General features: G+C 38.0%; 1 protein-coding gene across 1 annotated transcript in view; it reads left to right on the forward strand.

Annotated features, from left to right (window-relative positions):
• The window catches only part of fat3b (FAT atypical cadherin 3b), an 85,866-nt gene extending 67,607 nt beyond the window's left edge, over window positions 1-18,259 (forward strand). The window contains exons 21-31 of the mRNA XM_065290711.2: window positions 738-1,279; window positions 1,382-1,513; window positions 4,118-4,275; window positions 4,575-5,034; window positions 5,353-5,506; window positions 8,912-9,681; window positions 10,450-10,542; window positions 13,311-13,370; window positions 13,530-13,568; window positions 13,777-13,842; window positions 14,486-18,259. Coding sequence (XP_065146783.1) covers window positions 738-1,279; window positions 1,382-1,513; window positions 4,118-4,275; window positions 4,575-5,034; window positions 5,353-5,506; window positions 8,912-9,681; window positions 10,450-10,542; window positions 13,311-13,370; window positions 13,530-13,568; window positions 13,777-13,842; window positions 14,486-15,042 — 3,031 coding nt within the window. The 3' untranslated portion in view covers window positions 15,043-18,259. The remainder of the gene's footprint in view (window positions 1-737; window positions 1,280-1,381; window positions 1,514-4,117; window positions 4,276-4,574; window positions 5,035-5,352; window positions 5,507-8,911; window positions 9,682-10,449; window positions 10,543-13,310; window positions 13,371-13,529; window positions 13,569-13,776; window positions 13,843-14,485) is intronic.
• The last annotated feature ends 4,106 nt before the right edge of the window (window positions 18,260-22,365 follow it).

Raw genomic sequence — 22,365 nt, forward strand, 5'->3', positions numbered from 1 at the left:
TTCTTTTGGGGTAGGGGCATGTTTGTGTAGGGGATTTCAAATATCAGCATTGGCTTTCAAAGATCATGCACCCCGCCTTAAAGGCAGCTCAAACATGCATTTTAGTCTGAGACTAGGATAAGCCCTGTCCGGAAAACCGCCCCATAGATATTTGGGCATTGTTTGTTCGTGTTAGTTCATTGTACCAGCGTTGATAAAAAAAATTTCATTTTAATATTTTATTAGAAAATGTTGAAAGTAAAGAAACTTAGATGAATTAATGCTGTGGAAACACTGTTCATTGTTACTTCATGTTTACTAATATTAGATATAATCAATGCTAATCTTATAATATTAGTAAATTAATATTAACAAATGTAATCTTATTGTAAAGTTTTATAAAATTGATTAATAAACATTTGCATACCAATAATAATAAATATACCAAAACATTATAGTTAATATATAACATAATATTATCTCTTCCTGTCAAAAGTCATTAACACAGACATGTTTTTGTGTCTGTGAAGAAGCAAAATTTTGACCCTACCTGTGAAATTCAGTCTATTTTGGAGGTTTAAAGTTGGATTTCCATCTTTGACATGACCTTAACCTGTTATAAAGGTTACATGTTTACAGAATGTTCTTTACATTATATAGGATGATTTATGTAGAAACAGTAAATCACTAAAAATGACTTCAAATTGGTTTTCACAGGCAGGGTCACAATTATCAGTAACACAATTAAATCTTTCTAGATACACTCTTAATGCTACAGTCAGCGATGGGCGGTTTTCCGTGACGGTGGGCGTGATTGTTCAGGTGGAGCAGGCCACGGATGAGATGGTGCAGAATGCGGTTACCCTCCGTTTCCAGGATCTCTCACCCGAAGACTTTGTGGGTGTGTATATGAATGACCTGAAGAAGGTTCTCCGCAGCAGGATATTTGGTGATGGGACAGGGGTCGCTAAAGAGCCAGACCCCCTCCACATCCTTGGTGTGCAGCCTCTAAGCCGATCCGGTCAGCTTGAAGTGCTCCTCGCCGTTGAAGCTCCAGATGGAGGTTACATTGGGCCAGGAGAGCTTGCTCTTAAACTTGAGGAGGTGTGCGGCGTCTTTGGGGGAACGTTGCAGGTGGTCAGCATCCAGGATCAGAGTTGTTCAGGAGAGCTTGATTGTGGAGAGCGGGTTTGCGAGCTCACCGTAAGTCTGGATTCTATCGGCCTGGTCACCTACACCACCTCCAGGGTGAGCTTCGTGTCGCCACGCTTCAGCCGGAAAGAAACCTGCACCTGCCCAGGTTAACACTCACATAAAACAATTTCGTGGGATGCATTATTTATCCAGGATGAATAAGTTCAGACAGTTGCTTGGAATTTCAATATGCCCTTTACCCTCACAGGTGGAATATGTCCATCTTCTCTAGAGATTTGTGACGGTCAAACGTGCCCATCCGACATGCAGTGTGTGCGCAGTGGACCCACAGCGCCCTCGCTCTGCCACTGTCTGCCTGACACGCTGGACCAGTGTGCAGGTAAAACTAAAACAGACTCAGGTTATCTTTTCAATTTTGGGTTTAATGACTCTACATCTAACCAGCGATAAACATTTTAACCCTGGTTTATGAAGCCATTTTAAACCAAAATTACCATACCAGGTGTCTGGTGCTCAAATGACACATTATGTTTTGCAACTGACAGCCAATCATTAACTGTCTTACAGTGCTTACCTTAATATTTATGTATGTGCTGGTTTTAGTTTCAGTATCAGATGAAAAAGTAGGCAATAACAGTAAACGCACCTAGCTGGAATAAAGCAGGGACACTTTCAGTTTTATAGAACATACGCTACAGACCACTTAAGAGAACTAGAGCGGATTTATGTTGATATATTTTCACAGATGGATAAACAAATCGACTGGTCGTTTGTGTGCAAATAAAATAAAAATAACAGAATGCAAAAAAAGCTCAAGGTTTGCAAATGTACAGAAACCTTTTAATTTTACTTTTTTATTATTATTTGAAGACTTATAAGTATAGTATAGTTCTTTCAGTTAACACGAATGTCTACAAATGCTTTGCCCTGTATACAAGCGATACCTTAAAGGTGCAATAGAATAAAAAACTGTATTTACCAAGGCATAGATGAACAATGAGCTCTGTACATGGTAATGACATATCGCGAGCCTCCAACGCGTTTGTTTCCTCATTTTTATGTAAACCTCGTCAGACTGCTGGAAAACAAGTAAATCTCAACATGACACTGGCTGTGACGTCACAGTCGAGCTCTACGCCCCAAAGATTACATTTATTGCAATGTTGTTACAATGCTAAAACAATGTTGTGACTGCAAAGTTAGCGCTACATGCTAATTAATGCTGTATGCTAGCATTTTGGCTGAAGTTCTACTATTAACTTTACAGTTACGTTATGCAGGTCCATACTGAAAAAAATTCTCACAAACTTACCACTCAGAAACATCCATTAACAATCTCCACACAATTAGTTGTTTCCTCAAAATCTGTATTTTTGTACGATACAGGCTTAAACATATAAGGTCTGTTTACTAATGTGAGCTACTGGCATGAGCCTCAGAGCAGAGCCAATCAGAGCAGAGCTCAAAATTATTATTCATGACCCTTCCAAATAGGGCTAAAATAGACTGTTTCATTGAAAGGACAAATCCTAGGGTGGTAAATGGCCATGTAAAAACGTTTCTGGATCATTTTTTCAATTTATTTACACGTTACAAACATTCTATGTAAATATCAAAGAATAAATTAACATATTATTTCAATGCATTCTTTGGCACCTTTACAGAAATGTATATTTATGCCCCTTAAACTGCTTCAAATCGGTGGCTGGTTGCATATTAACATAGCCGTGACGTTAAGACTGCCTCTTAAAGGAATAGTCCATTTTCTTAAAAGAAAAATCCAGATAATTTACTCACCACCATGTCATCCAAAATGTTGATGTCTTTCTTTGTTCAGTCGAGAAGAAATTATGTTTTTTGAGGAAAACATTGCAGGATTTTTCTCATTTTAATGGACTTTAATAGAGCCCAACATTTAATACTTAACTCAACACTTAACAGTTTTTTTCAACGGAGTTTCAAAGGACTATAAACGATCCCAAACGAGGCATAAGGGTCTTATCTAGCGAAACGATTGTCATTTTTGACAAGAAAAATTAAAAATATGCACTTTTAAACCACAACTTCTCGTCTAGATCCGGTCGTGATGCGTCAGCGTGACCCCACGCAATACGTCATGACATCAAGAGGTCAGAGAGGACGAACGCGAAACTCCGCCCCAGTGTTTACAAGTGTGTTGAAAGAGGACCGTTCCTACGTTGTTGTATGTCAACTGATACTAATTAATGTCTTTGTGTCAGTTTATTGTTTACAATGGTCCGCAAATGTGCGTTTTATATATGTAACACGTGACCTCCCTACGTTACTACGCATTTACGTTAGGTCACGCTGGACCGGACCTAGACGAAAAGTTGTGGTTTAAAAGAGCATATTTTTTATTTTTCTTGTCAAAAATGACAATCGTTTCGCTAGATAAGACCCTTATGCCTCGTTTGGGATCGTTTAGAGGCCTTTGAAACTCCATTGAAAAAACTGTTAAGTGTTAAGTATTAAATGTTGGTCTCTATTAAAGTCCATTAAAATGAGAAAAATCCTGCAATGTTTTCCTCAAAAAACATAATTTCTTCTCGACTTAACAAAGAAAGACATCAACATTTTGGATGACATGGTGGTGAGTAAATTATCTGGATTTTAAACAGGTATGATCAGTCTTGAATTAAAAAATTAATGTACTTTAAGACTACTCTTTAAGGTTTATGCAACTGGCCACAGGAATCAATTCACACAGTATGCTAATATAGAAAATACATTTTCCTTATTTTAGAATATGTTTTCCCTCTACATGTGGCAAAAGCCACAGCATCAACCTTCCTTTGTGACAAACATCATCTCTGATCTATGTTCCCTGTTGTACAACACCCTGAGGCTATGTGGAAAACATGCATACTGTAGTGACATTACAGCAGCTAAGCACATCTACAACTATGTATTGTAAAACTTTTTATAAACAGCGGATATAAAATGTAAAAATTGGTGTTGGCAGGTCAAACATCTCTAAGCTTTGCAGGAAGCAGTTACATCAAATACAGAGTGACAGACGGCAACAAGAATGGAGACATGAAGCTGAGCTTACGAATCAGAACCCTGCAGAGTCAGGGAATCATAATGTACACGCGCGCTGACCCCTGTACAATGCTGAAGGTAAGAGAGCAAACAGCAACTTACAATTTATAGTCATCTGCAGTATTGTGTGAGTGTATAGCCGTGGGCAAAATTTTGGAGAATGATACAATAATTGTCCTTTTACTATCAATGCCAATGTTACTTATTAAGTATAATTATAAGCATTTCAAAGGCTTTTATTAACTTTACATTAAGTTAATGCACACAGTTGGTATATGCATTGCTGACCATGTTGTTACAGTTATTCTTCTCTGTTTGCTTCAGTTTGAAGTTGTCAATATGGGTTTGTCCTACTGTGTGCTTGCGTGTCGTTTCAGATAGAGGAGGGGCGTCTGTGGTTCCAGATGGACTGTGACAACAGACTGGACATCCTCGGCATCTCGGGTCGTCCGATCAATGATGGTTCCTGGCACATGGTGACCCTGGAGCTCACCAGTAACTACACCCTCCTTTCCCTGGACGACAGTTATGTAGAGCGTCGGCGTTCTGCTCGTGCCCCCGTTCGCCTCTGGCCCCTGGCTGCAGACAGATCACTGTTTTTCGGGGCTCAGGTGCTGCGAGGGCAAATGGGTGGAGGAGACCAGCGACCAGGCTTTCAGGGATGCCTGGATGCTGTGGTGCTCAACGGGAATAATCTTCCTCTTCAGAATAAGAGGAGTCAGTATGCCGAGGTGGCTGGACTGAGTGAGGTGAAGCTCGGATGTGTTTTATATCCTGATCCATGTCTCGGAGGACCTTGTAAAAATGGAGCTGCTTGTGCAAAGCTGCCATCTGGTGGTAAGTGAAAATCTTTAGAAATGTACTTCAGCTACAGAGCTGATGAAAGAGCAACAAGTTAACATAAAAATATTTGTTTGGTATTTATATTCTTGATGGATGACATTATATTACCACCTGGATGTATACATACCTCAAAGGTACATAATTGAGTGAAAATTACTACCTAATAGGTATATATCGGTATAAAGTGTGTACATAAATAGTAAATATTTGAACCTTTTTAAAGGGTACCACCCAAGTCACAGTTTGGGACCGTTTTTTGATCATTCCCCCCCATAGTTTCCTAAGTCTCTGCTGTATTGTATTTTCCCCCAGACTTTTCGTGCAGCTGTCTGCCACAGTTCACAGGTTCTCGCTGTGAGATGGAGGTGACCTCCTGCATGCCTTCACCCTGCCAGAATGGAGGTGACTGTAAGGCTGTGGGCAACAGCTTCCTCTGCGGCTGTCTCAAGGGCTTCACCGGTCTCATGTAAGACGAATATTTCACTATCGATCAGGTGGTCTTTAATATTGGGAACTCAACACTAAGTGTTACTATACTCCTGGTCCGTGGGATAACATAAAAATAAAATAACATAATTCGGCCTGCAGTCTTAAGTGTAATGAAAAAAATCCATCTTATTTTAAAAATTTTTTTAATCTGGATATTTTAAATTGCACAATCTAGCATAGGATGCCCCATACAGTACATAGGGCTGTCACAATGATAACAAATAATCGTCTATTCGCAATTGTTTGATCTCATTGCGATGGGGAGCTGCAGTGCCCGTATAAACAAGACCATATCAGATGGCGCTCCTTAACAGACTGTGTAATGGGATACATTGTAAAGCCATTCAACACAGTGGAAAAAACTGCATTTAAATAAATGCTGCAAAACTTTGATAAGCAGTATGAACTGCCAGGTAAAACATAAACTTCCAAAACACCCATTCCAAATTTAGGGATGTGAAGGATGCTATTTTTAAGGATTTGTAAGGAATTTATTTTTTTGCAGCCACTACAGACACATGGTCCAGTACTAATATTACCGATTGGCTACTATTTAAGGTCTGTTCTGGTATAGTCAGTTTATTTTGATTGCGTTTTCATTTTTAATTATTTTTCAGACACATTATTGTGTTTATTTCTTATGAAGAATTTTCAGTTTTTGAAAGATATATTCATTAAATAATTACTTTTGAATATGTGTTACTGCCAGGTTAACCTTGCAAAAGATTTAATTTAAATAATCACAACAATGTCTGAAAATTATTTCATGAAATGTGTGTGAATTAAGTTTATTCTCAAAGCAATAAAACAGACAATTAATCGTCATAATTGCCAAAGCCCTAAAACTTAAAGTGTGGCAATTAACTGTGAGCCAATTTTATAATAGTGACACCCCTAACAGTACGTACATAGCAGACTGTCACTAATAACAGCAAAATATGTTTAAGGTCATTATTTTGTGATTGATGGGAAGACATATAAATCCCTGAGTATCTGTGTGGTAAGGGCATATTTAACAGATTTGTTTTGCTGCCGTTTATGTTATACTGTAAATATAGGGCTGTAAATGGAGTGTGTTATGAAAGTCATTATCCTACACATTAATCTGTTTTCCGTCTATAACCTTGACTGTCTGCACCACCGGCTCAATACATTTACAGTATATCACATAAATAGGTGTGCTGTTTGCTTGTGTTATTTAGGTTTTTACATAAATTACAATAAGCATCTATTAAGTAAAGCAGGTTTTCCAGCAGTTCAACATTGATGTTCTTGCGGGTTTGATTATTTGAAGAGTTTGGTTCCAAAACGCGATAAACGCCATTAAAAAATATATTTACCACCAAAATCAGTATTAAAAGGTAAATTCTTAATTTTACGCAAAATCTGATATCCGCCTTGTTATTCTGTCATCTTTTCTCCTTTTTTCCCAAAACGTCAGTTTCCCAAAACTCCAGTTTCATTCTCTGCAAAATGCAATAAATACACACAACAAATCACAGCGCACCATTCAATGTCAATTTCTTGGTATAGAAAACACAATTTTATCAAAATTATTCAAATTGGATTTATTGCGTTTCTGAACCAAACTCTTGATTTGTGACTCTGGACCACAAAACCTGTCATATGGGTACATTTTTTGGGTAATTTATTTTCTACAATATTTAAATGAGATTTATACATAATCTTAAAGGACAAGTTCGGTATTTTAGACTTAAAGCCCTGTTTTCAGATTGTTTATGGTGAAATAGAACGGTTTTGACTGAAATTTCGACATTTGCGGCTGCCCTGAGAATTTTCGCGTGTTTGTGTTTCAGCTCAGACCTCTACAATGGGTTTAATGGTGCACTGGAACAATCCTTCCTAAAATGCATTAAACTTTCGTTTACAAAGACGTGAAACTCACCGAGTGGTCAGGGGTGTTCACTGGTATGCTCACACAAAAATCGCTTCAAAAGACGCATTCCAACAGGTTTTATCGTAGTTTTTACCAACTCCATTGACATGTATTAGATGTGCTGTGAGGTACGGTATTACTCCGCGCCGGGAACTTTGTTTCTATTCTTGCAATTGGCAAAGGCGGATTAGCGCCACCACCTGGGCTGGAGTGTCTATTATTCAAGCTCTCAGCGGAAGAATATACGGGTGTGAGGCGTTTGGAAAAATAGGTCCACAAGTTAACAACGAATACTAAAACAACTGTTGGAAAGCATCTTTTGCAGCGATTTTTGTGTGAGCATATCAGTGAACACCCCTGACCACTCGGTGAGTTTCACGTCTTTGTAAACGAAAGTTTAATGCATTTTAGGAAGGATTGTTCCAGTGCACCATTAAACCCATTGTAAAGGTGTGAGGTGAAACACAAACACGTGAAAATTCTCAGGGCAGCCGCAAATGTCGAAGTTTCAGTCAAAACCATTCTATTTCACCATAAACAATCTGAAAACAGGGCTTTAAGTGTAAGATACCGAACTTGTCCTTTAAAGCTGAATAAATAAGCTTTCTATTGATGATGTTAGAATAGGACAATATGTGGCCAAAATACAATTTGTATCTAAAGGTGCAAAAAAATCTAAATATTGAGAAAATTGCCTTTAATGTTGTCCAAATTAAGTCTTTAATAAATACATTTTTATGTTTACAGTAGGAAATGTACAAAATGTCTTCATGGGACATAATCTTTACATAATATCCTAATGATTTTTGGCATAAAAAGTCATAATTTTGACCCATACATTGTATTGTTGGTTATTGCTACAAATACACCCGTGCTACTTACAGTATGACTGGTTTTGTGGTCCAGGTTCACATTAGTGAATTGGAGCAAATGATTCAGTAGAGGGTGCTATTGTTACAGTCCTCTTTTTTGGATTTGGGTTGAGAAGGCATTCACTCACGAGACACCTAAAAAAACCCATCAAATAAGATAGGGGGACCTGTGCCCTTTACTCCATTTTTTTATTGAAGGGGTGTCAATTTAATGAAAATCTGATTGCTTTATGTAACTAGCTTTTCATTGCATTTCTAACTGTGTCATTACGTTATGCAATGCACAAACCTCTCATTATGTGCTTTTACACTTGAGGGTTCTGCTGAACAATTTTGCACTCCGGGAGCGTACAGTACAGTATAAAATGTTCTTGTAAATTCTCAGAATAACGTAGCATTTGAAAGGAAAGACTGTGTACTTGCTGTTTGCTGCACAGAGGAAAATTTGGTTTTGTGAAGTAATGAATCTTTAAATACTACAAGTACTGCTTGTAACATCTTGGTTCTTGTCTTTTGAGAATCAGTTAATGAAGCATGATGGCTGTGCTCAGAAAAACACAGTACAATAAAAGGTGCATGCTTGTTGAAACCGTGTTAATCCTTTCATCCACAGATGTGATGAAGATGTAAACGAGTGCGAGAGGGAAGAGTGTGAGAACGGAGGCGAGTGCGTGAACACATTTGGTGCCTTTTACTGCAACTGCACCCTTGGGTTTGAAGGTCAGTTCTGCGGGCAGCCGTCTATAGATGGACCGGACACTCAAGCTGAGGCATTGTCTTACGTTGGTCCAGGAGAGATTATCGGCATCGGCGTGTTGCTTTTCGTGGTGTTGGTCCTACTGACTCTCCTGGCTGCATTCCGTAAGAAAGTCCTCAGGAAGGACTGGACCCGAGGGGAAGCGGTGGGAATCTCCACGGAGGCCAACTACATGCTGCAGAAGACGAGCGTGGGAGCCGAGGGCATCGAGTTCAAAGCCGTACGGCTCGGCGGGGAATGTCGCGCCAGCCTCTACAGGAACGACAGCACGGGAGGACCGCCTCAGGTCATGGTGCGCCCTACGGCCTACACGCTTCCTCATTGCCAGGGAATCCCTCGGGGGGAGATGGAAAAGATGGAGATGGAGGGAGGGTTGGCCGCCCTCTCCTGCCCTCCTCAGATGAGCACCTTTCAGACGGATCCACTACATATTTTAGGGTTGCCAAGGAGAGGCGTGGCTGTGTGCAGCGTGGCACCTAATCTTCCCATGTCTGTGTCCCCTCATCTCTCCGAACGGAGCCCTGTCCGCAAACCACCATGGGAAGAGGAACAGGGAGAGGACGGCAGTATGGAGCATCAAGCACTGGGTTATCATGAAGATGAAGAGGAGGTGTACAGAAAAGATGGTAAATGTGCCAAAACCCCTCATCTTGGATCTGTCTGTGAAATCTCAGCCTTTTTTGTTTGGATGATATGTTTACACAATCTGTTATGCAATAATGTGTAATGGGATGCAATTACTGTACATTAAGAGGTAATGAATAGGATTACACCCAAACATTAAGACATCAAAAACATCCACTTAATTTTAAATGTTCTGCAGAATACACAAATCAAAACACAACTGGTAATTTAATTAAATTTACCATAACAGAATACACAATTTTCCCCCGGCAATAAATTCGACATATCCTGATTTACAATGTTTTCTACACTGTTCGGATTTTCACGGCGGCTCCTTCTGGAAAACGGACTGTAAAATATACCAGCTGGAGCTTTTACTTTAAATATTTTATAGTCTGGCCATGTACAAGTAGGCAGCATGTCTTTTTATTGTGGAAGGAAGGGTTTAACCTTTATCTTCTTTAATTTTTTGCTCAAACTATGCTTGTACTTTTTTTATGATACTTTGGTATACTTGAGGTCACCAAAGCGCCTCAACGCATCTGAAAATGCCTGGCACAGGCCTGCTGTGGGCGCTTGCCACGTAAAAAATGCTGTGGTGGACACAGGGCCTTAATATTTCATGATACAAATACCTGCGGAAATTTAAGTATGGCTAAAACCCTTTTTGTACTTTTGTTTTTGCCTTGTATTATATTTGTGACACAGTAGCACAAATGCATGCGTATGCACATTTGTCTCTGTATATAACCTCTTTCTCTCTTCTGCAGAAGTAGAAAATGAAGTAGATGAGGTCACCTGTTTCTCTGACAGCAGCACAAGCGAGGGTCGCTCTTTTCAGTCGGATTCCTGCGATGACAACGGTGAGATAACACAAAGCGGTCCAACATGACCCCTAAACAACCTACAAGAATAACTTGAACCCAACGTTTAAAGAATGCCTAAAATGTCCAAATTTCACACGGTCCTGCGGAAATATGCTTATTAAAGTAAGACTTAATGCAATTAGATAACATACTGCAGTAGACTAAACAGTAAATAAACCTGTTGCATGAACATTTTCTGTCTCTTTTTTCTTCTTTCTGTCTCAGCAGAAGTGTAGTTTCTTGTTATATAAGCTTTGTATCTGAACTCACTGACTCTTTGTGTTAGGGAACGCTTGATGTGTTTTTTCTGCACCGTGAAAGTTTTTTTAAAGCAGATTTTACACTAGCTTACTTATGCATATTAAACCGGGTTAGGAGGTATTGCTTAGAGATTTTTTAACCTTTTCTATCTCTATGTCTGTCTGTCTATCTGTCCACTCTGTTTCTCTCTCTCTCTCTCTCTCTCTCTGTGTGTGTGTGTGTCTGTCTGTATATCTACTCTGTCTGTCTGTCTGTCTATCCATCCATCTACTCTATCCATCTATTCTGTCTGTCTGTCTGTCTGTTTATCTATCTATCCGTCTACTCTGTCTGTCTATCTATCCACTCTGTCTTGGTGTCTGTCCGTATGTCTGTCTATCATCCATCTACTCTATCCTCCTACTCTGTCTGTCTGTCTGTCTGTCTGTTTAACCATACATCTACTCTATACATCTATTCTGTCTGTCTGTCTGTCTGTCTGTCTGGCTATGCATCTATGCTGTCTGTCTATCCATCTTCTCTATCCATCTATTATGTCTGTCTGTCTATCTGTTTACTCTGTCTATCTATCCACTCTGTCTGTCTGTCTGTCTGTCTGTCTGTCTGCCTGCCTGTCCGTCCGTCCGTCCATCCATCCATCCATCCATCCATCCATCCATCCATCTACTATATCCATCTATTATGTATGTCTGTCTGTCTATCCATCTATTCTGTCTGTCTGTCTGTCTGTCTATCTATCTATCCGTCTTAACTCTCTGTCTATTTATCCACTTTGTCTGTCTGTCTGTCTGTCTGTCTGTCTGTCCGTCTGTCTATCTAGTCTGTCTGTCCGTCTGTCTATCTTCTCTGTACTCTCTCCATCTATTATGTCTGTCTGTCTGTCTGTATGTCTATCCGTTTACTCTGTCTATCTATCCACTCTGTCTGTATGTATGTCTGTCTGTCTATCCATCCATCTACTATATCCATCTATTATGTATGTCTGTCTGTCTGTCTGTCCGACTCTGTATATCTATCTATCTATCTATCTATCTATCTATCTATCTATCTATCTATCTATTGTCTACTCTCTCTGTCTATCTATCAACTCTGTCTGGCTGTCTGTCCATCTGTCTACCTACTTTGTCTATCTGTCTGTCTGTCTGTTTATCCATACATCTACTATATCCATCTATTATGTCTCTCTGTCTATCCATCTACGCTATCTGTCTATCCATCTACTCTATCCATTCATTCTGTCTGTCTGTCTATCTGTCCGTTTACTCTGTCTATCTATCCACTCTGTCTGGCTGTCTGTCCATCTGTCTATCAACCTTGTCTGTCTGTCTGTCTATCAATCGTCCATCTACTCTATCCATCGACTCTGTCAATCTGTCTACTCTGTCTGTCTGTCTGTCTGTCTGTCTATCCATCTGCTCTGTCTATCTATACACTCTTTCTGGCTGTCTGTCCATCTGTCTATCAACCTTATCTGTCTGTCTGTCTATCCATCGTCCATCTACTCTATCCATCTATTCTGTCTGTCGGTCTATCCGTCTACTCTGTCTGTCTATCCATCTACTGTATCTATTATGTCTGTTTGTCTAGCTATCTGTCTACTTTGTCTATCTATCCACTTTCACTGTCTGTCTGTCCATCTGTCTATCTACTCTGTTTGTTTGTCTGTCTGTCTATCCATCTACTCTATTTATCTGTTCTGTCTGTTTGTCTAGCTATTTGTCTATCTATCCACTTTCACTGTCTGTCTGTCCGTCCATCTGTCTATCTACTCTGTCTGTTTGTCCGTCTGTCTATCCATCTACTCTATCCATATATTCTGCCTGTCTATCTATCCACTCTGTCTGAATGTCTGCCTGTCTATCCATCCATCTACACTGTCTGTCTGTCCTATCCATCTATTCTGTCTGTCTGTCTATCTATCCACTTTGTCTGTCTTGTGTGTGCGTGCGTGTGTGTGTGTGTGTGTGTGTGTGTGTGTGTGTGTCTGTTTGTCTAATCTGCGTGTCTTTCTACTCTGTCTGTCTGGAAAAGACAGACACACTTGAAAAACACACATAGGTGCCCATACATACTCTCATGTATACCTGCCTGTAATGTAATCACAGTCTCTTACAGAGGTAACTGATAATTATTCCATTCACCTGTTTTGCATTGTCTGTCATCTTCACATAAAAAATCATGATGATTAATAATAACCCTACTCTTCATTGATGGAGTGACAATCTGAATAGGACACAGTAATTATAATCTCTCTTTGATATCCTCTTCATACATAACCGCTATCATGAATCTATAATATAGTGTCTCTACTGCAAAACACATGTCAGATTGACACTTCACATGTCTGCTTACTTTTGTCAATGGCCCATATTGAGATGTTATAAGATCGCAAACAAGACTAAGTGATTGATCTAAATTCTTATATAAGCTTTACATCAAGTGTTTGATGGTTATGCAGTTACGGGTGTTATCATATTTTCATTTTGTGTTTCTTTACAAACAAGCCTCAATAGTGACGGTGATACAACTGGTAAACAATGCTGTGGACACCATTGAAAATGAAGGTATCATGTTTTTTGGAGGTTTTTTTCCCTACATTTTAGTCTAAATAAAGTGTATAAACTGTTTGATGCCTTTAAATCTTGCATTAACAAAAATGATGAATTATGAATCATGTCACATAAACAGTAGTTAAATAACATCTTATTGTCCTCTTCTGACAGTTGCAGAACTGAGTGACGTGCAACCTTGCAATGCCACATGTGAGTCCTTTATTAAAATACTAAATATGAAACAAAGAGTATAATGTGTCTATGTGGTACACCTGTATTCATGCATTTATATATGCATCTCATGTTAACATGGAATAATGTTCCAAAGTTTAACAAATGTTGGACAAATCTGTCATTTTAATTTAATTATTTTTTATTTATTGTGGTTCTTTAATTTTTTTTATTCACTTTTCCACAGCAAGCCCACGCTTCCGTCACGACAATGAGATTTGCTTGGAATTCGTCAAGGAGTATTTTGCGAATTGTAAGAGCTCACATTTTTAAACTTAAAGATTTAATGATAAGTCATATCTAAACGTCATATCTCATAAACATGTTGTATAATTAAATATCACGATCCCAGGAAATTACTTAAATTTGCATTTTAATGCAACGATTACTCGAGATGATCAACTTTATCTAAATTTAATCTAAATGAGTTTTCCATCAGAGTAAGCTAATCCATTTTCTCATTAAAATGTTTTTATCGTTTTAAAATGTAAAAAACAGCAATCCTAATATGCTTTGATGGAAACATTGCATTATCTAAACACTTTTAGTATTATATTTACATTACATGTATGTAATAGTTAACCCAAAAATGAAAATTCTTTCATCATTGACTTAATTTAAATTAGTTTCAAACCTATATAAATTATTTATCTACTGATGCAAAGGAAGATATTTATAATCAAGCAGGAAGCAAAGAATTACTATGGAAGTCAATGGTGCTCTAAAACAGTTTGGTTACAAACATTGCACAAAATATCTTATGTGTCCCACAGAACAAAATATTTATACAGATTTTGAACAACATGAGGGTGAATAAATGACAAACCTTCATTTTTTGGTAAACTAAATAATCATAAAATCAAATAATTGTGACGCTCTGTGTGTTTATGTTTCAGCCTACCAATGGCAGACACCAGACTGGCTCCATGACACATGTCTCCCGGGCTTGGAGTCACCACCACGAGACCAGACGCCCACACCACCCCCTCCACCCCTGCCTGCTCCCCCACCTCCCCTCACCTTTACCCCTACACGCCTAGGTGGCAGTGTTCAGTTAAACAGAAGCACTCTTTCACTGCAGACCGGATATCCGTTACGGAGATACCAGGGCCGAAGAGATTTCCGTGCATCTTTAACGCAAGATGACAGCAACTCACCCGTTTACGAGGAGTACCGTGAGCGTGATCATTACGACACCCTCCCTACCGTTCACCCGCCGCGTGTTGGCTTTAGCGAGGGGCAATCCAGACCCGAGTACAATCTCTCCAGCCAGTATCTGAACTCACGACCTCCTCTGCTAGCCTGGGAAGAACGGCCACGTGCCTGGGAGGACACACACGTTTTCGGGAGCCAGCAGGAGATCGACAGACTTGACACGATTTCACTTCGCGCGCGACGTTTACGTGGTCAGAGCCCAAAGACGACTTTGCCTGGAATGAGAGAATACATTTGACCAATAACCAGACTCCTTAATCATACTGCGTGCTTGTGATCATGCATGAAGAGGAGCTGACTGAGGATTTGGAGGCCTGAAGATGTGTTATGCAGTGGCAGCCGGTCACTTCTTTTTTCGAGGGCGCTCGATGCGAAGTTCGTCACAACATGTATGTAGCCCGTCGTGTGTGTGGTTCCTTATTTTAAAATATGTGTTCTGGGCTTCGAGAGATCCTGTGTACATCACGTGTTTTGTCAAAATAGGGGCCTGCTGCAGATGCGTCTAAAGGGTTTATGATAAAAGAGACACTCGCGTTTGCCAGATACTCTCATAATCTCATGCGTAATCAGAGTTTACTGTTAAGGGAGTGTCTTGCGTGTATTTTGTGTACATGAGGGTCTCTTTTATCATAAACGGTTTTGACGTGTGCGCAGCAGGCACTTATTTTGACAAAACACGTGATGCACATGGTTCACATGACGCAACAAACACACATTTTAAAAACGCCAGCAACACACATGACACTCCGAACACTTATTTTGAATTTGCGACCCTCGGATGAGCAGTCACGAGACGCTACTGGTGTTATGATTTGTCGGGAATTGTAAGGTTTTGGCTTATAGTTTCTTTTATATTAAATAATTGGGGCCATTTAAATGTACTTCATTAACTAGGCTACGGGTAAGTATGTGCTGAGTTTGTGTGGTACTTGTGTGGCATAGTTTTTAACACACAGTCAGCTTTGATCCGGCTTTGGTCAAGAATATTAAAAATTGTGGAAACATACCTGTACATTTATGCATTTGATATTTTTTTGAACATGTGAAGAACTCTGATACAAAACCCTCTTAGTGCATTTTAGTGACATGTTTTCTTGTAAATTAGTATTTTTATCAAGCTCTTATGTTTAGGTTCAGTAAATTCACTTTAATGGCAATGAAAAGGCTATTAGTCAGTAAATTAAATGTCTTATTTTCCCAAATGTTACTTTAGTCATTACATTGACCTTGTTTTGCTGCAAAACCCTCTAAGTGCATGCAAAAATCTCCAGTGATTCTTCACTTCAAAGGCTTAAAAATTCAGTCAATACCCTGATATATTCAGCAACCCCCTTTAATTGGGTAAGAAACTTTTTTTTCTTCACTGTTAAAAATGATTATGTGCTTAGTAGATTTAACTAAATAAAATTAATAAAACTAATAAAAAAATAAAATATGTTGTTTTTTTAAACAATATTTGACTTAAAAATAACATAAAAATGTAAGTAATTTGAGTAATTCTAAATTGACACATTACGGAGTTCATTTAAATTTTTTCTGTATAATACACTTAAATTTGTAAGAAGGAAATTAATTTAATAATTTTTTGTTAAAACTACATTAATGATTTTTGGTAGACATAACTAAATAGGCAGTGAACTTGTAGTCCCCAGCATGCTTTGCATGGGACTGCATTTGGAGAGTAAAATTTGAAATTAAACGCAATTTTATGTGTTTTTAACTAAATAGAAACACTTGTTAGTGTTTAATGTTCTTTTATCTTTGAGATTTTTAAGCGTTTCTGTTTCTTTTTTCAGTTTTGGATATTGTAAGTTTACCTTTAACAGATTTTGCCAGCAAAGTGCTATTTCTGAATAGGATTAAGGGGATTTAAATGTGAAAGTATTTAATAAACGATTAAAACATGCAGAGAGCATTAGGTCAATATCACATGATCTCATTTTTGATAGAAGAGGCGTTTAGCTGCGTTTGCATCTGAGCTCTTCATATGTTCCCTGTTTATCCAATGCAAAAGTTTTCCAAAAAGTTTGAATTTTTTTTTTGATGAATCTTCAAGGTTTGTTAGGAGATAACCTTGCACACACAGTCAAAATCCAGATGGAAGGTCCACAAGTTCATATGTTAATGAAGGCCTGTTTATGTATTCATACACTTTTAATAAGTCATCACTAATGCATACATGACAAGGTCATGTCAATCACACATTGAACATCTGGCATTATAAATACGTTTTTATGTGTAGGAGTAACACTCTTACATCAGTCACAGAACTGTTCTGCTAAATATCTGTGTTTAATTCGTATTGTGTAAATCAATAGGATATTTAAGTTTAGTTATGTTTAGTCATTTCTGTTATGAAAACAGCTATCTGATAATAGCAATAAATCAGATTATTTGAAGGGTTTTCTGGATGACCCCGTGGGTCAGAGATGCTGATTGTATTAATGCTTATAAGTGTTAATGTTGTTCATTTAATGTGTACTCACTGTGTGTATAATTAAAACGTAACTGTGCATACTATGATGCATTATGTATGGACTGGTGAAGCGTTATTAAGAAAAGCTATACGCAGGACTTTGCACACGCAGTGAGTTTACCTGTGAGGGAACTCGATACCAATCCCATAAGCCACGGGAATCTGTTTTCATTATATACATAATATTCCACTTTCATACAGTACAGTAGTTACAACATTGTTTGTCGCATCTTTTCTGCTGGATGCACACAAATAACATTGCTGGTAAACACAATCAATTTTAAAAAATTGTACATTTATAAAAAACATGATTTCGAAAGTACGTCAGAAACAACAATACACAAGACGACACAATCCGATTTTGTCATTCAAAGCTTGTTTACAGGAGAAGTTCCAGGAATCCGGCTTACCGTATGATCGAAACATAATGATGCTTTCATTTCTAAGCTGTTTCTCAGTGGTGTTTCTAAAAATGCCTTGCGTTTAGTCACTACAGTAAATCTTTTATGAAATAGACACACACACATATATATGTTTATGTGTTTTTATGTTTCGAGTGTGCAGTTTTATCAATATGACCACGTCATTCATTCATGTTTCATGTAAATGTGCATTATAGATTTTTCAGTGATTTAAAGGTTCAGTGAAAAGAATGGTATATACGATTTTGCCATTGAAGTCATTTAAATGGAGAAGATCTTGCCTCTTTATAGGTAAAGTGTGTCAGAGACTCTGGAGGAGGATGGGTAATGCTTTACTAGGTTAATGGTTAATTATATATTTTAATCTATTTTTTATATTATTAGTAAATGGATTAGCTGACATGAACTAACAATGAGCAATATACTGTAGTTTTTATCATGTATGTTAATGTTAGTTAACGCCATAAAATTGTTCATGTTAGTTTTTGTGCATTGGTAAGAAATGTAAACAGTTACAGCTTTACAAAAAATGTAAAAATGTATTAGTAAATGTCTAAAGGAATGGTTTACCCCAAAAAACTCTGTCTTCGTTTTCTTACTCTCATGTTGTTACAAACCTGTAGGGGAGAGAGGGGCTAACGCTTTTTGGTTTTGGCTCAATCATTCAAAAAATATTTGGGTTTGATTAATTTTATTTTTACACAAGCAACACACACATCACTGCTACAAATGAACATTTGAAGTTTGTTTCTAGTACTTACCATTTTTGGACAATTACACCAAACGTGACTGCAAACGTTACAACTTACCCCATAAGTGGGGTTAATTGTAACAGGTAGGGGGTTAGTTGTAACACTCGCTAAAAATTAAGTTTGCAGATAAATATTTCAATACTATTTTGTCTATATACTTGAAGAGGATATTGTTTATATATCCGTCTATAATAGACAGGTATCCACACTGTATTCATTCATCCAGCCCTTTTCTAACAATAGTTCAATTATAAATGGAGACAAATGTCTAAATATGAGAGAAAAAGCAGAACAATTATGACAAAAATTTTTTTTATATGTGATAACCATACTACAGTTTCAAAATCTAATTCTGAGATAATGAGCATCAAAGTCTGATTTTAGCCATTCATTTCATTAAGATTTCAATCTTTGACGTAACCTTATTCAATCAATATTAAAGATATGAACAAAAATAAATTTGACACATGATTTTTTGATAATACAGGCACATTTGTTTTGTTGGCAGCCAACAATCATTCGTTTGTAGCCTATTTAAAACAATGACAAAAATTACGCTAACATTAACGATATCGTTTTCATATCGTATAAGTGCTGAGGGGTTCGTTTTAACACAGCGTTACAACCCCGCTGGGTCAAAATATTTTCAAGCCCACCAAAAAAGTTGCTAAGAGCTGCAGACATTTCAAAACGATGTGATGTTTTAGTCAACAAGTCACTGATTAATATGACATAGCATTGGATTTGGTATCTTACACACCCAACTTAGAAACCGAAACAAACATATGATGAAAAATTTACTTTCATGCCACCAAAACACTCGTTCATCAATAACTCTCTGGAAAAACATTATACATTTTCAATAATTTGTGGGAGATCGTCTTTTGGCAGCATAAAAATCAATATTTGATTTTATGAAAAAAAATAATGCTTGCGTTTGGCAGATACTCACTTAATCTCATGTGTAATCAGAGTTTAGTGTTAAGGGAGTGTCTTGCGAGTATTTTGTAAACACAAAAAAGTGTCTCTTTTATCATAAACCCTTTCGACACGTATGCAGCAGGCTCTTATTTTGACAAAAGGCATGATGCATATGGTTCACATGACGCAACATACACATATTTGGAAACGACGAGCAACACATATGACACTCAGAACAAATATTTCGAATTTGCGCCCCTTTAAAGAAAAGTCACCGGCCGCCACTGATTGTGACTTTAAACATTTATATTAAAAGTTTTCACTTTCTTGGAAAAAGAAAGTAGGCCACTATTTTTCATTGTCACTTTTGATAGAGACACTTAATTTTATCCCACTCCTACGTCGGTCACATTCCACCACACAAGACTGATGGATCATTAAGCCGGAAGATAAAACAGAAGTGGATCAGCGAGGTCAAACTACCATCTTGGTGTCTGTGTCCACCGGATTAAACATGCAGCCCTGACTGCAGTGAGGATCATTTGAACTGAAATAAATCTAATCATAATCCCTTTGAATTAATACTGATTCAACGTTAAAGGAGACGCAGCCGCTGAATCAGTTTCTTTGACTTTAAAAACTAATTCAAGAAAACAGCAGTCTGACAGACACGGGTAGTGATGGGTTTTGCTGGATTATTTTCTGACACATGAGAGAGAGGAGTGATTATACCCACACAGTCTGCTGAATAATATCCAGATTAGACGCACTAACCAGACCACATCTCCACACAAAACATCTGCTTCCAGACAAACACACGTGCGCACATGTTTAAGCTGTGGCACAGTAGATGGAACATTTTCCAACTCTTCGGAACAGATGCCAGGAATTCTTCAATTCAAATTAAATCTTTTAAATTGTTCATTGTTACAAAGCAGCGTCACATGGCATTGAAACAATGAAATCATGGTATTTCTGAATGGAGTACACTGTAAATACATATTTGCTGCTTTTTTTGTTTTGTTTAATTTTTTTGTCATTTCAATTTACTATTATTTATCCTGAGTTGTTATAACTTGGTCTGATTCACATTTTTACATTTCCTTTGGTGTGTAAGTGTGTATAAGTACATGTTAACGATATAAAAAAGGTACAAACCTCAAAATAAACAATGACACGAGTTATCGTCTCCAACGTAAATCTCTTTTCTTGGACTACAACAAACACATGGATTGTAGGCAACGGTTTACTTCCTGGGATTGGTGCATAGACAAGACCGACATTATCATAATTCCTCCCGATTTGACTCACAGCCTGTAAGTTAACTCCTGTTTGCATTGCATTGTGACCGAATCTTTCAAACATGGTAAGGAGCGTCACATTTCTGGCTGACGTTAGAGGTATTCAGAACAATCACAACGTACAGATTAGCTGGCCAATCAGGGACACAGAGCTTTTCAAATCCGTGCGTTTCAGTGTGTGCACTGTCAAAAATAAAGGTACAAAGCTGTCACTGGGGCATTACCTTTAAAAAAGGTCCTTATATTTACCATTTAGGTACAAATATGTACCTTTGAAGTACTAATATGCACATTTTGGGTACAAAGGTGTACCTTTTTGAAAGGGTACTCTCCCAGTGACAACTTTTGTACCTTTATTTCTGACACGAAGCCGGTGCATTCCCTATCCGATCATTTTTTTTCCTTGCTCTAAAAAAATAATCTGTAAACACAAAACCACTGAAAGCGGTGTAGTATGCCGGACCAGTATGGGGCGGTGTAATTCTGCCACAGATATACACTATACACGGAGAAGAAGACTTTGAGCATGCGCATAACCAACATATGGTGTTGTCCATTATCGCTTGTTGGTCACCACAATTGCATAGAAGCAATAGATTTTGCTGTAATAAAGCTAGTAGGCTTTAGTAGCTTCTGTAGCACGAACACAATCACGTAATCCACCGTTATTGTTGTTGCTGTTACGTGTGACACTTCCGACACGTGATGTGATGACGTTTTCGCTTCACAAAATATACGGATTGGCTGTACAGATGAAACTGCAAGGGTGTCGGTTTCAGATTTATCCACTTTAGGACCCGGTTTAAAAAAATAGCGGATTCAGTCTCCCAAAACGCCGGATCCGTGTGGATGAAACGCCAATACGATAACAAATTTATATGTATACAGTGATATGCGTCTCCGTGTGGACAGATCCTGAGAGTGTATAAATAATTTATGTAAAAATTGCCACTTTGTAGGTGTGAGTCCTTTTAAATGCAAATGAGCTGATCTCTGCACTAAAAGGCAGTGCCGTGGTTGGATAGTGCAGATTAAGGGGCACTATTATCACCTTCTGACATCACAAGGGGAGCCAAATTTCAATTGCCTATTTTGTCACATGCTTGCAGAGAATGGTTACTGGGTTGTTCTTTTTCACATTTTCTAGGTTGATAGAAGCACTGGGGACCCAATTATAACACTTAAACATGGAAAAAGTCAGATTTTCATGATATGTTCCCTTTAAATGTCCACAATAAGTCCTCAAGGTATGTACCCAAAAAGGTACATTGTGATATTATGCTTTGTATACATGTAAAGGGTCAGAAATGTACAAACAACAGAGAGATGTTTAAAGGGTACACTGCACTTTCCAATTCCACACAGCTGTGCCAAATTTTTTTCACTGAAATTACTTTGGGTCAAAAAAGGAAAAACGATCTGTTCTACTTCAGAAGTACTTCAATGCACTTGAGAAAGTACACTAAAATAATCACTTCACTTAAAGGTAGGGTAACACATTTTGAAAAATGCTAACGGTAGCCGCCTAGCAATGAAATCCCGATCCCACCCTCAAGTCAAATCGCCATCCAAAGTCACGCCTCTTTCCAAACACATGAACACGCACAGATCAGACGGTCACATCTCATGTCTCATTCACCAGTGAGAAAACTTTGCAGTACAAAGTGAATAACACTTCCAAAATAACCA

The sequence above is a fragment of the Paramisgurnus dabryanus genome, chromosome 10, assembly GCF_030506205.2.
Source record: "Paramisgurnus dabryanus chromosome 10, PD_genome_1.1, whole genome shotgun sequence".
NCBI classification, from domain to species: domain Eukaryota; kingdom Metazoa; phylum Chordata; class Actinopteri; order Cypriniformes; family Cobitidae; genus Paramisgurnus; species Paramisgurnus dabryanus.